At 39.4% G+C, this 12,793-nt stretch overlaps 1 protein-coding gene across 22 annotated transcripts in view; it reads right to left on the bottom strand.

The window, feature by feature from the left end:
- Positions 1–12,793, bottom strand: part of RIMBP2 (RIMS binding protein 2) — a 114,254-nt gene that overhangs the window by 26,478 nt on the left and 74,983 nt on the right. For all 22 annotated transcript variants that reach the window (XR_003399517.1, XR_003399518.1, XR_003399519.1 and 19 more), the window contains 6 exons: positions 11,190–11,266; positions 10,164–10,273; positions 8,948–9,757; positions 4,928–5,079; positions 4,079–4,546; positions 1,810–1,959 (listed from right to left, as the gene is read on the bottom strand). Coding sequence is in view for 19 of the 22 variants with exons in the window: in XM_026859597.1 (XP_026715398.1) it covers positions 1,810–1,959; positions 4,079–4,546; positions 4,928–5,079; positions 8,948–9,757; positions 10,164–10,273; positions 11,190–11,266 (1,767 nt within the window). In the remaining 3 variants the exon portion in view is untranslated. The remainder of the gene's footprint in view (positions 1–1,809; positions 1,960–4,078; positions 4,547–4,927; positions 5,080–8,947; positions 9,758–10,163; positions 10,274–11,189; positions 11,267–12,793) is intronic.

Raw genomic sequence — 12,793 nt, 5'->3', positions numbered from 1 at the left:
ATGAAAAAACTTTAATGTTACTTGCATTTGCTTGCAGTTTTTTTTACTCTCATCTATGGAGTAAGGCAAGTCAACTGATAGAAAGCCAAAGCCCTTTGATAGGGAATCACCATACAGAACAGCAGTTGTTTCTGGAAGACACCAGCAGCACATGAGCATTATAATGAAATTAGCAAACTAATAACTTCTTATGGAGAAAACCACCACAGATTAGGTTTCTCCAATTTTCCCCAATTATTTCTTCACTAACAAACCAAGCGGTAAAAGCGATCATCTTTCATAAACAATGCAAATGAGCAATTAAGCTACAAATATAGCTCTGAAGCTATAAACATTTAATAATCAATTTACACTTAACACACAGCAGCTGTTTTGACAGACATAATTTCACTGCTATTTCTCAAAGTGCATTTTTTGACATAGTGCTTTAAAGTGGTGAGGAATTCTTTTAACCTTACATGAAAACTAAACATGAAGCCTAGTAAGATCTGAGAATACTTGTAGCCAGAGAGATTTCAAATCTAGTTTTGAGGACGTTCCTAGTAGATAACAGAGCTTAATATTTTTAGGCTTTAAGGAATATAACTTTAAGGGTTCCCAGCCTTCCAGTGTTCACATACAAACCTTCTGTTTTGTAGAGTTTGTTAAAGCAAACACACTCCAAGCCTCCATTTAATAATCTGAGGTAGAAAGTCCACAACGGAGCAGCAACTTTGTACTCACATGGTAGATACCCCCGAGTTTATTTACCAAGGTTCAATATGAAGTACTGTTATCAGAAAAATGAAGTTGATCTTGGTTCCTTACAAACACTCTAAACTTTTTAGACTGAGCCTTCTTAATAAGATCACTGGTCCTCTTAGAAAATCTTGGCATTTTTATGTCCAGAATAATTTTAATTGTATACAGAGGTACGGATCCATCTCACCCACAAGCACATTTTGTAACCACAGCATGATTACATATATTCTAAAAATGGGAACTGCTGCATGTGAAGATGAAACCAAATCAAATTCTGAAGCCATATATTCAGAACACTGGAAATATGGAGCAATGTTTATACATTGGTAAATGCTTGAACTTCTGTAATAAATGTAACCAAAATTCCAGAAGGTTTCAAAAGTGGTACAAGAAGGAATGCCATTGCTTGGGCCCTTCAGCATGGGAGGCCAGATGGTTGGCTAACAAGATTATTTGACCATGCTAAGACATAACTAAAAACCTTTTTTGCTAGAATTTACATCTCTCTCGATAAGTAATGTAATAAATTACTTTATACTTGTTTTCACTGGGATCAAACTAAAAGCTGCACAGATGTGCAAAATTCTTCTGGCAACATCTTTCTATCCATCACAGCATGCCAAGTATATACGGTGTTGGTTTTCTGCTAATTAAGATTACAGGTTATGGCTTTTATGGAACACAAAATTCTTTCCCCCTTTCCCTTTTTTTCACGGCACATTTCCATACGCAGTAGTAACACATCATACAGAAAAAGCCCAGAGCCCAAACGTGACATTCCAGTCACATTTTCTATTTCAATTTTTTCAGCTTCAGGTTTTTCAGTTTCCAGTGCATGGGATAACGATCTATATCTAGATGCATGGTGTCAAGCATTCAGTTCCCATTAGACAGTGTTATGCTCCAGTAACAGGACATTTATTTACCTCCCCACAATTTAGCTGCTTGCCTGTGTAGCTTACCAACATGGCACAACAATCAGATGGTGACCTGGATAGTGTGCTGAGCTTCGTAAAATACCTGTTTCACGCCAGACACCTGACATGATAACAAGACCAGGCTACTTACTTGCTTTCCAAGTTCTGACCCTTTCAGGAAATCATCAACTGAAGCCCCCCTTCTTTTGACATTAGGAGAATCATAGCCGTCTTCCTCATCGTCTGAGTTAGCGTACTGGGCTGCGTTACTCCTTTCGCTAAAAATACTCCTCCTCTCCATCTAGCAAACAACAAAAAACGGAAAATTGAAGCAGACTTGTTCCTGCAACAAGTGGAAGAAGTGACAAAAATAAGACATAAAAACTCAAGAACACAACACTTAAGTATACTCATGGTTTAAAGCAATGTTAGTTTACTCTGATTGTATCCTTTTAGGAGTTTTCAAGAATTTTTTTGTCTGTTGTATTTCTCTCACTCATAAACAGTTGTATGCTTTTATGTGACCATCAACTCACCTGCTAGCTTTCTTCTCTGTACCACTTATGTCAAAATTCTCAGTATTCTACAGTCAGAGGCTGCTAACGAAGACAGGACCCAGCTGCAAGAGCATTTCTGACCTCAGTACAAGAAAAGCTATAGAATGAGACTTCATGCTCTTCCTCTGCTCTGAGGTGACTCTCATCCTTAGCTACTGATTCCTGCTGCTTACTCTCATGACAAAAACCATCAGCCATCTAACAGGCTGGATGAAGGGCAGGGAGAAGACACACAGCTTCTTCTGCAGCAGCCTACCGCAGGGAAGAACTTCTCCGACTGGGAACTAAACCTGACAAATATCATTGGCAGAATTTGATTTAATTTAGAGTGAATCCATCTGTAAACTTCTGTCCAGATTCTTGAATTAAACATTTCAAGCATCACTAAAAGTAATGTAATTAAACGTGATTGAGAGCATGTGTTATGTCAGCAATTTTCAAACCAAGAAAAAGTATTTCAGATCTCTTTCCTATATGGTCGTTAAATCAACTCTGACCTCAAAGTGAGAAAGAAACTATTTTGTCTTTTCTCCCTCTATTAAATTTATTCCAGTTTGCTTTGTTTATAAACAGAAGGAAGAAATACACGCATCATACATATGTATTTAGCAGACCTTATTGATCCAGAATTATTCAGCTTTCCAAAAGCTGTATCATCCCCCACTGTCTCAATTCTGTCCCCAAAGATGGACAGTCAGTAAGTTGGGGCTGTTAAGACATGTGTGAACTGTCAAAATTAATGGAGCTATCTTGGAGACACAATGGGAGACCAAAGACTGGACATAACAACTGATGGCTGCCAGCTGAAGGACTAAGAGAATGTACAAAAAAGTTACACCAGAGAGCTTGAAACAAGTAACGGACAGTTGTGAACAGCTTGTGATGAGAAAGTAACTACCCAGGGCACTGGGAGTATTTAAATATTGTATGCTTGGGTAGGAAAAACTGGATCATGTTGTCAGGATGCATATGCATCAGCTATGCTGACCCAAGAGCCTCAGATACAGGATTTAAATTAACTAGCAAACATCTCAGTGACTACAGCAGCCATGGGTCATAATGGTCTCCAAAAGGGAGTCTCCTTTGGGCAGCAATGCTTCTAGCAGCTACAAAAGGAGCTGTAATGAAAAGTTTTCACATGGCAGCTATGCTGAAGCACTTGTAAACATCTGTGAAGATGTAGCACAGTGAAGGAGGCACTGTTGAAGGGCAAATATGTAAAATTGGCTGTGAATTCACGACACCTTACAAAATAGCGCTTTACATGCATCTGAACAGCTATTTGTTATTTTGAAATAGCAGATGACTTTAGAATACAAGCATGTCTCTTATCTGACTGCTGGTTAGATTATAGAAATGAGACTTTCCTCTTTTTGTAAACCGCCAAAAAGATTAGCTCTCACAATAAGTCTGCTCAGGACTTCTGTCTATCTGCCTGTTTCCGCACTCATTGTTAAACTGCCCTTTATTGTTTTGCTCTCTTTCAAATATTCCATATTTGATTGACTTTTCTCACAGAGGCACAAGCTTCCCTTTTGATTTCTGCAGGATCCAAGCACAAACTTTGATGATTACTGGTTTTTATTCAGAAGTAAGGCTCTGCAGGTTTGGAGACAACATTTCTAGTGATATTATGGGGCTTCTATGCTGACCAAAGGCTGATCAATGCTCTTTTTGGTTACAAGCATGTTTGTGGAAGATGGCACAGAATTTTAGCACAATGATGCTCCTCAAACTACAGATCTTTAGGGTTTTGGAATGACTACTTGCTCCTTAAAGCATATGATGATAAAATTCTTTTATAGAAAGTGCCACAGTGAATAAAGCCAGCCCAAAAAAGACTTAAGAAAAGTTTGCCTTTACCCTATTGCTTTCTGCAACTCGTTGTGCAGCTTCTCTTGCCATGGCTTTTGCGACAGTATTTGGGACAGGTGTGCCTTGAGGTTGAGGGAGTATTCGGTTAGGCGATGGAGACCTCCTCCCCTGAAGCGGGCTGTGAAAGTTAGGAGCAGGTGGCTCAAGCATGTGTCCATGAACAGGGGATGCCGAACGAGTCTGCTCCCACGACTCATCCATTTTTAAATGTGGACCTAAATGTTCTTCTTTGGTTTCTGGGGCTCCGGCACTTGCTAATGGCTTAGATTTGGGAGCAGTTCTGGGGTGAGGGGTTGGAGGCACCAGTAGGTCAGATGGAATGGCAGCAACAGAAGAGTCCACTGATTCCCCTTGTGCAGAGAGTGTTCGAACAGTAACTTCCTTTGCTTCCAAACTCCTTAGTCTCATTAGTTCCACCAATGTGTTCTCTGCTGTTGGAAAGATCACCTCCGCCACCTGAGTACACAAACAAGCAACTTACTAGCATGAAGGCACCTGTTTCCCTCCCCTCAATCCCGCTACAGTACAACCTTCAACGTCTTAACATGGAGTAATCTACTGCCAACACAGCGTGTGCTGCAAGAGCCCCCATCAGGGCTCCACACCAGTTAGCACCAGTCGTCTTTAATCTTTTCAATCCATTTGTCCAAAAGCTTAATCGCTTATAGAAAGGAAGCTAATGAGCAAGTTATGCACAAACAAAATAGTAGGTTCTACTGAAAGCTGAGAAAGCCCTGCACACATTCAAGTGCTGTCACACGTTTATCTTTGCCTTTACCTGTCAGTTGAAATTCCCCTAACGTAGACGGTCACTGTAACGCTGGAAGGAGAACTCACCCGTTGACCTTTTGCATAAACACCATAGCCTGTGACATTGGCGCCATGGGAGGTCCCAGTTGCTGTCAGAGTTGGTGGCTTCCAGGACACCTGTATGGTTGCTGGGGTAGACCCAGCCCGTACAGTAACATCTTGGGGTGGAGCTGGAGGACCTAAGACAGACAAGACTGGTCACTGTTGAGCCTTAGATTAGAAGTATGTATGTCAGCTGATATACCTGCAAGTTGGAACTACAGATCTCAAAGCACCTTTCTTTTTTCTTTTTTAAGAAGGCAAAATATCCTTACTGCAGTTATTATATAAAAACAGAAGCACAGGCTCAGCAGGTCATGGAGCCAGACACTGACCTGCAGCTTACAGCCAGTAACTAAGCCATATTTCTTTGCGAGATGGTCTGTACTTGAAACTTGCTCTGAACCCTGCAGGCTGCATAACTGCTACTTACTCTGAATACAGAAGATCCTAACAGAAAAATGCAGGGAAAAAAAGGCCCAGGAGCGACACTGTTAGTGGAAAACTGCTGCAGGTGACAGCATGTAACTTTTTGGTATATATGTCTGCACCGAATAAACCCTATGTACTCAGAAATCACTTTCAAATTCTGCCTCTCTAGACCATCAGTGGCTCCAAGCCAAGATTTATGAGCCAGCAGCACACTGACACTAAGGTGTAATGTGGACTGCAAGCCGAAACTTTAACCTTTTCAACCAGCAGCATGCTGATTTAAAGGATAACTGGACTCAAAGTCTTTTCTCTGCACTGAAGAAAAATATACATCTACTAAGCTTTTAAGGCATTTACAGTAACAGCACACTAAACACATCCTCAATTAAAAGGCATTATTACCCTAATATAAATTGCTCTACTTTGGACATAAATTCATAGTAAAAATATCATAGAGATTATTAGTTCATGAATATTTCAGGCATCTTCTTGTGTTAATTTAACAGTCAAACCCTGACAAGTGTTTCATGCTAAAACATTTCAGGAGCAGGGTTTAGCTGCAGCCACCTCTGTGTGATAGCCTGGTGAATACAAACTTGGTTGCTGTGAGTTTTATTTTGCCAGTGAACTAACAAATTTCTGTTCATCTACCAAAAAAGCTACAAATTTTGTAACTGTGTGTATTCATTGCTACCGAACAGATCATGATACAAGTATAAACATCACACAAGCCTCAGCCTCCAGATATGTTGGCAAACCATCAGTGCATTTCAGTAGTTTGCTGTCACTGAATTTCATCCTCTAGTTGGCATGGAAATAAAATTATGGACGCGTTCAGGACACTATAGGCACACGAAATTTTTGCCTATACTCTCTCTTGCATCTATAACGTATTTTTAACTTGCAAGACCAAAGTATGCAAATTGATCTAACACTGGTTTTGGCAAAGACGTAGATTTTGATTTAGGACTGAATTACAGCCTCCCGGACCATCCTATTTTATTGACAGTCAGCACTCCCAATCAAGCAAAGCTCCTCAGCTTACAAGAAAGAATGCATTTATCTAGTCCAGTACCTTGTCAATGACACTGACATTAATCTGCTCCTGCAGGAGAAGTCACCTTCCTTCATTCTCCCCAAACCAAACAATCCCCAGGGAGTCTATCCCGACCTTCACACTCTGCAGCAGAGGTAGGTTTAATAAACTGTAATGTCCAAGGCTTAGTATGGTTTCTATTTTCCTCCATCATTAAATGGGAAATTACTCTTGATGACTTTTGAAGGTCTTGCTTGTCAACATAAATATTTGTTTCAGAATTCTGCTACAGTTTGGTCTTCATTAATTTATTACTTAAATTAGCTGAAATCCTCTAACAGTCCCATTGGTCCGGATCCTGCCAATACTTCGGTCTATTTTTAGATCTGAGCACCCAAAAGAGAACTATTTCAACTGAAGTCATTCTAATGCTTTGATGAATCTAGAAGAGGAGTTCAACTACTCAGCAACTAAAGAGCTGTCACTCAGCTTTGGCCTGAGAGGAAGCAATGTGTTTTCAAGTATAAATCATGCAAAACATGATATATCTATGCAAAGAGAAAAAATGAAAAGATGACCTCTAATTGTCCTGTACTTCTCATTCAACTGCTCTCTCTAGTTTTGAAATGTGAGCATTTATCTCAAGTTCATTTTTGCTTAATGTATTCCTAAAAAACCCCTGAGATTATAGAGTGTGAAAATGTAAAAATATTCACTGATCCCCGCTCCGGTTTTGGTATTAAAGGCTGGTGGTATCCCTTTCTATAAGGATATCACTGAACTCACAGGTAAAGAGCAGAGCTTCTCAGCTTCAAATAAGGCGAGAACATGAATTCATCTGTAAACATTTCTGAAGCCCTTAGAAAAATGTCAGCACAAACGTTAGGAGCTGCCTGTGGCCAGTTATGTTGCAGCTCATGCTGAACCGTCTGCTAAACCCGAACACAACTGGAGGTTTATGTAACATCACTCACCCCCATGCCTGTTCTACAGGAGCACAATAACAAAAGATTCCCTTCACATAGAATATCTGTACTGCTCTCTCACCATACTCCAAAATAATATTTGAAACATGCCCCTTAAAATGTAGATCAACTGAAGATATTTAAGGTGGAAAAATAATCCAGTCTGAGAGAAAAAACAGTATTAGTCACATTAAAGGCACTTTCTTAACTTTTTTCTTTTAAATTCTTTCTTTTAACTGTAGTTTGGAAGAAGAGTGATGTGATTTCTCAAAGCCAGTAATATTTGCAAGACAAAACCATGACACACTATGATGGTAACTCCCATTGCTGACTCTCATTTCATGGGCATCCCTTTTTCCCTTTGTTTCAATGACTTTGGAAATACAAGGATCAGCCTCTAATCACTTCAACAGTTGCTATTTTATATTTTGCTATGTAACAGTGGAAAGTTGGTGTGCTTTTGTAAAAATGCTGTCTGTGAAATGCAGTGGTGGGGAAGATTCTGGGATCTCTGGATCTAAAAGCAAAGGATTTGCTGCATTTTTAGCTCCTCAGCAGAGAACAGCTCAGTTATTGCTTTAGCATACTTCAGCAACTAGAGGGAGATACAGCATGTTAAGTGTCTGGCCTGGAAAAAACCTCACTCGAAAGGACTTTCCCAAATAACAAAGTAGTCAGCAGATCTAATAAGTTCAAGCCACCATCCAGGCAGCATCTCCCGACTCCCACAGACCACTTAACTCACTGAAATGATTTAAGACAAAAGAATACATGCCTGAGCTAAGGACATTTTTACTGAAGCTATAAATCAGCATTACTGTCCTGCATGTCTCCTTATATGTAAGTCACGCAAGCCAAGGAAGAGACCAGAACTAATTCCTGCCCCTTTGCTAGAATCAAATCCCAGCAGGGAGTCAATTAAGCCATACCACAGGACACGCTATTGAAATTTCACTCGCCAGGAATCACTTGTATTTGACTGTCCCTGCTTCAGAAAGGCATTCAGGGCTCTGAAAGTCTGAATATGTAAGGAGTCTTCTACTTGTCCTTGATTAGATGACCTACATGCATTTACATCCCCTAAATGACTGTGTGGTCCTCTAAGATGTCTGTATTGTTTTTTATTACAGAAAAGGGCTGGATCATCTGTGTAAAAAGTGCTTTAGGATGCACAAATAACATACAAATAACATGTTAGAAGTAATAATTGTTTTTTTCCCCAGTGTTGCTCATCCCAATGAAAACAAATTACTGTGAGAAATACCATAATCAGACAAATTAAATACGAATGGAGATTAATCTGATAAAACACTTGTTGTGTGATCTGTGATCATGATAAGCATGGCTTTCCCTACTTTATCTCCCAGAAATGCTTCAGCCTTACCCAGGAACAAAGAAGAGACTAACACGGGACAATAATTAATTTTAGATACAATAAAGCTATCTAATAATCCCCAATCTGCTCACAAAAGTGACAGGGATTACAGCATAAAGCTAAAGGTCAGATTAACTTGTCTAGGATTTTCAGAGAAACTTAAAATGGAGAGTTTTGAGGTAGGGAGAAAAATATCAAACCTGCTGGCAACGTAGAAAATTCCACAAAGGCTTCTTTTTTTTCTCGTTGTTCCAGGGGAAGCTGCCAGGGCATCTGATGGGGTTTTGCCATGACCTTCACCTTGTAGGCCATGTTGGGCTTCAAATTAAAAAAATGGTACTTGTAGCTAGCAGCCTTGACAATGTCAAATTCTTCTTCATTAAGAAAGATCACATGACTGTAATTACTATTTGTAGGCAGCCAGGACAGCTCAGCAGAAATCTGGGTTATATTGTCCACTTTAAGATTAGAGGGGGCTACTATGACATCCTTCCCAACTAACAAAGTGCACTGCAGTTCATCTGAGTTACCCTTGTTTGTAATGCTCTGAACCGATATTCGGTATGTACAAGCAGAAATGTTAAGCTTTTCTATAAGAGCTTTCGTTCTGCTTCCCAAGGCTATGTTCATCCGTACTTCTTTGTCAACCAGAACATTGTAGCTGCTAATGGTTCCCCATCCGGGTGGCACTACCGGTGGCTCCCAGCCCACAATGACACTTTTGGCTAGTTGTTTTATAAGGGTGATTTTTCTAGGATAAGGCACAATGTCTTCTCCAATTTCATCAATGTTCACATCCAGAGTCCCTGCGCCATTGCTGATTACGCTAGAGTCTATATGACTTGGTGGACTTATCTCCAAGAGATCTCCTTCCAAAGTAGGACCTGAATGATTGATAAAATTCTGATCTTGTTCAGTGCTTAATGTGCTTGATAACCGGGTCTCATTGTCTTGAACAAAATCCACAAAATTTGAAGGGACTAGTCCTCTTTGTCCATCTAGAAGTTCCCCTGGTGAGAAAGAACAATGCCATTAAAATCCTTGAAGGAGCATACCTCTTGCATGTTAATGCAAGTGGACAACATAAGGAGGATACAAGTGAAAACTGTACAACATTCACGGTTTGAGAATGTAAAGGCTCAGTGAGGAAAAACCCAGAACTGACAGTAAGCTTTCTTGTCATCTTAAACCTTGCCACTAGGAAAAGCTGACAATATAAAATATCTCATAATTAGCTTTGCCTGCAAGGAGTGGCTTTGCTGGTGCAGAAACTCTGTTAATTCACACAATGATGATAGGGATAATTTTAGCAACTGATTTAGTAACAGATGAAGGAAAGAACTGGGAGCATGCCTGACAGATGAATGGATTTGAATCTGCATGAATTAGCATGAACTCACAGATTTAAAATAATACCTTCATAAAAGCCATCTTCATCCATGTCTCCATACACATACAGGTACTTTCCTGCCGTGAGAGGGAGCTCTGCTTCTGGATTTTCATTTGGTCCATCAAAAGGGTTGTAACTGCAAGGAAGCACAGATGGGAAATGCGTGTGTTCACCTACAACCCCCCACAACTGAATACAGAAAAAGGTGTACAGTTCTAGGGCTGCACAGGAAGGGAATTCCTCGGTTCAATCTTTTTGCTTCCCTTCAGAAACATATTTAGAACGGAGTCTAGGTCAGTTTGTCGTTGTGAACTGTAACTGCATCACCAACAGGCTGCCATGAAATGAAACCTATTCACTTAAGGGCCATACACATTAAACCATGTCCTTTCCTGTAGAATTTACTTACATTTCTCACTTAGGTCTCTTTGAATACAAAATAAAGATGGTGACATCTTTATTTTGTAAGTGAATTAAAGCTCACTTGTGGGTTTTTTTTCCAGTCCCCACATTCTGTTTTATTTGCATGGAAGTCTTTTACACAGGTTTATTAACTTCAACAGAGAGAAGTTAAATAAAGACAAAGCCAATACGTTACAGCTAAAACAAGCTACTCATAAACTTCTTATAAAGTATTTAAATCCATATCCATCCTGAAATAAATTGTTCATCACAGAAATTTTTATGGTGACAATACTTTAATGTACAAAACAAAGATGTGAAAAGAACTTTTAAATCTTTCTTGCATTGATGACAAAGCAATTTATCAGAATAGACTGAGATATCCTCTATAAAGTAGGAGGTACACATTCTCATCTCATTCAGACATGGAAGGCCAGAAATACAGCAGTGAGTAAAGAGCCATGCCATGTTAAATTTTCTCTGACATTTACAGCACACAGAAATGGCACTATTTTGCATCCAGTGCAAACAGGAAAGGCGTCTGCTAGCCATAACATTGGTTGCAGGTAATAAGTCAGTGTATGAATAGAAGTGAAACAGCACTAAATGTTACAAATATGTATTATATATGTAATGAGCTCATTTTTTACCTATAACGAGCAATGCAAAGATGGACTTTCCCAGAATATCTCTGCTTTGAGGTATTGGAATTCTGATCATTATCCATCTGTAGAGAAAAACAAAAAGACAATGTGATTTCAAAAAGATGCATACAATGTTTTCCTGTCAGGTGACATGTATCAGACAGCGAACACACAACATTTAAAAAAAAAATAATTCTAACATGGAACAGAACTGGTTAATTTTACTTAGAGGGATTAGGCCAAAAAGAAATTGGAATTCAGATTCTATTAGGGCAAAGAAATTGAGCTATAGTTCCTTGACATCTAGCTAGAGATTCAGATTACCTGTCTGAGACTGGCTGCTGGTTTTCCTCAAAAGCCTGAAAAATTTGGTCAGTGGAGATGGTTGAAGGAGAGGGGATACATACCACAGCACTCCCTTTCATGCTGCTGACTGAAGAAATAGGCATGACTTAACCATACCTGTCTCACTGACCACCTCACCCTCCTGGTTAAGCTTTTACTAAAGTCTTCATTAAGGTTTAAGTAAACTCAGTTACTCCAAGATGACCTGTTGTAAGTGATATGCCGAGTTTCTGGGCATAGTACAGCTATATGATCACCCAGACAACCTAAGGTGATACCCTAATATTTTAATCAGAAAACAATGGTAGAAACCTGATACCAGGGACTAAGTACTTAAGGCAAATGTTGAGTTTAGAGCTGGTGCAAGTGTCAACTTCTAAACACTTGGAAACAGTGAGTATCAAATCAAATGTACCTCCTTGCCTATACAGTCCATGGCAGTAGTATCTGTTGAACTCTGCCCTTTCCACTAACTGAAAGAAATAAGATATTTCCTCTGAATTTACATATTTAACTCAATTCTGCAAAGCCACACATGTATTCCATTACAAATCTGGTCAACAAAACCTGGAGATTAAATTGGGGTGCTGAATCAACACAGAATTGACCTATTTTAGCTCTGCGCTAGGTATCTCACTAGTAAAACAGTAATTCTTTCTGTTATGCTTTGAGTCTAGCAGAGTCTTTAAAGTGAGAGATGCACTTCTTTCCTCCACTTACTTTACAGTATGCTGTGAACCCTTTTAGGAAAAACGAAAAACTTTTCACCTGAACTTCAAAGAACTTTAATTAAGGTAGCAATACTAGGTTTAACAGTGGGATCAAATAAGAGAAGTCGTCCAAAAATTGACTGAAATTTTACAGTCTGGACAGAGTGAATATTGAACTGCAACATTCAGGCCTAAACTAGTCCCGGCTTGGTTCCCACTATGGAACAAAATAGCACCCAAAAATATTGAGTCAAGTCACTTCTCCTCTGAATTCACTCTTAAGAGGTGTGTTAGCTTGTTGGGTTAGCACAACACTCTTCTGCCAACACTCCACTTCCAGTGAGAAGGACGGTAGTAGTCAGCTAACAGGTATTCTCCCCTGTGTAGCATTTGGGGATGCAGGTAAATTTTCATCCTGATACCTTTTTATGGTCACGTCACAAAGCTCATCTTTAACCCAATAATGCTTATTCTAGAAGAATTTGTTACTAGTAACAATAAGATATACTTTTGCAGAGTATAATGTTTTTTATTTCAGATTTCACAGCATTGTGC

Source organism: Athene cunicularia, assembly GCF_003259725.1.
Source record: "Athene cunicularia isolate RWA chromosome 15 unlocalized genomic scaffold, athCun1 chr15_part1, whole genome shotgun sequence".
Taxonomy (NCBI): Eukaryota; Metazoa; Chordata; class Aves; order Strigiformes; family Strigidae; genus Athene; species Athene cunicularia.
This window is presented reverse-complemented; position numbering and strand designations above follow the sequence as displayed.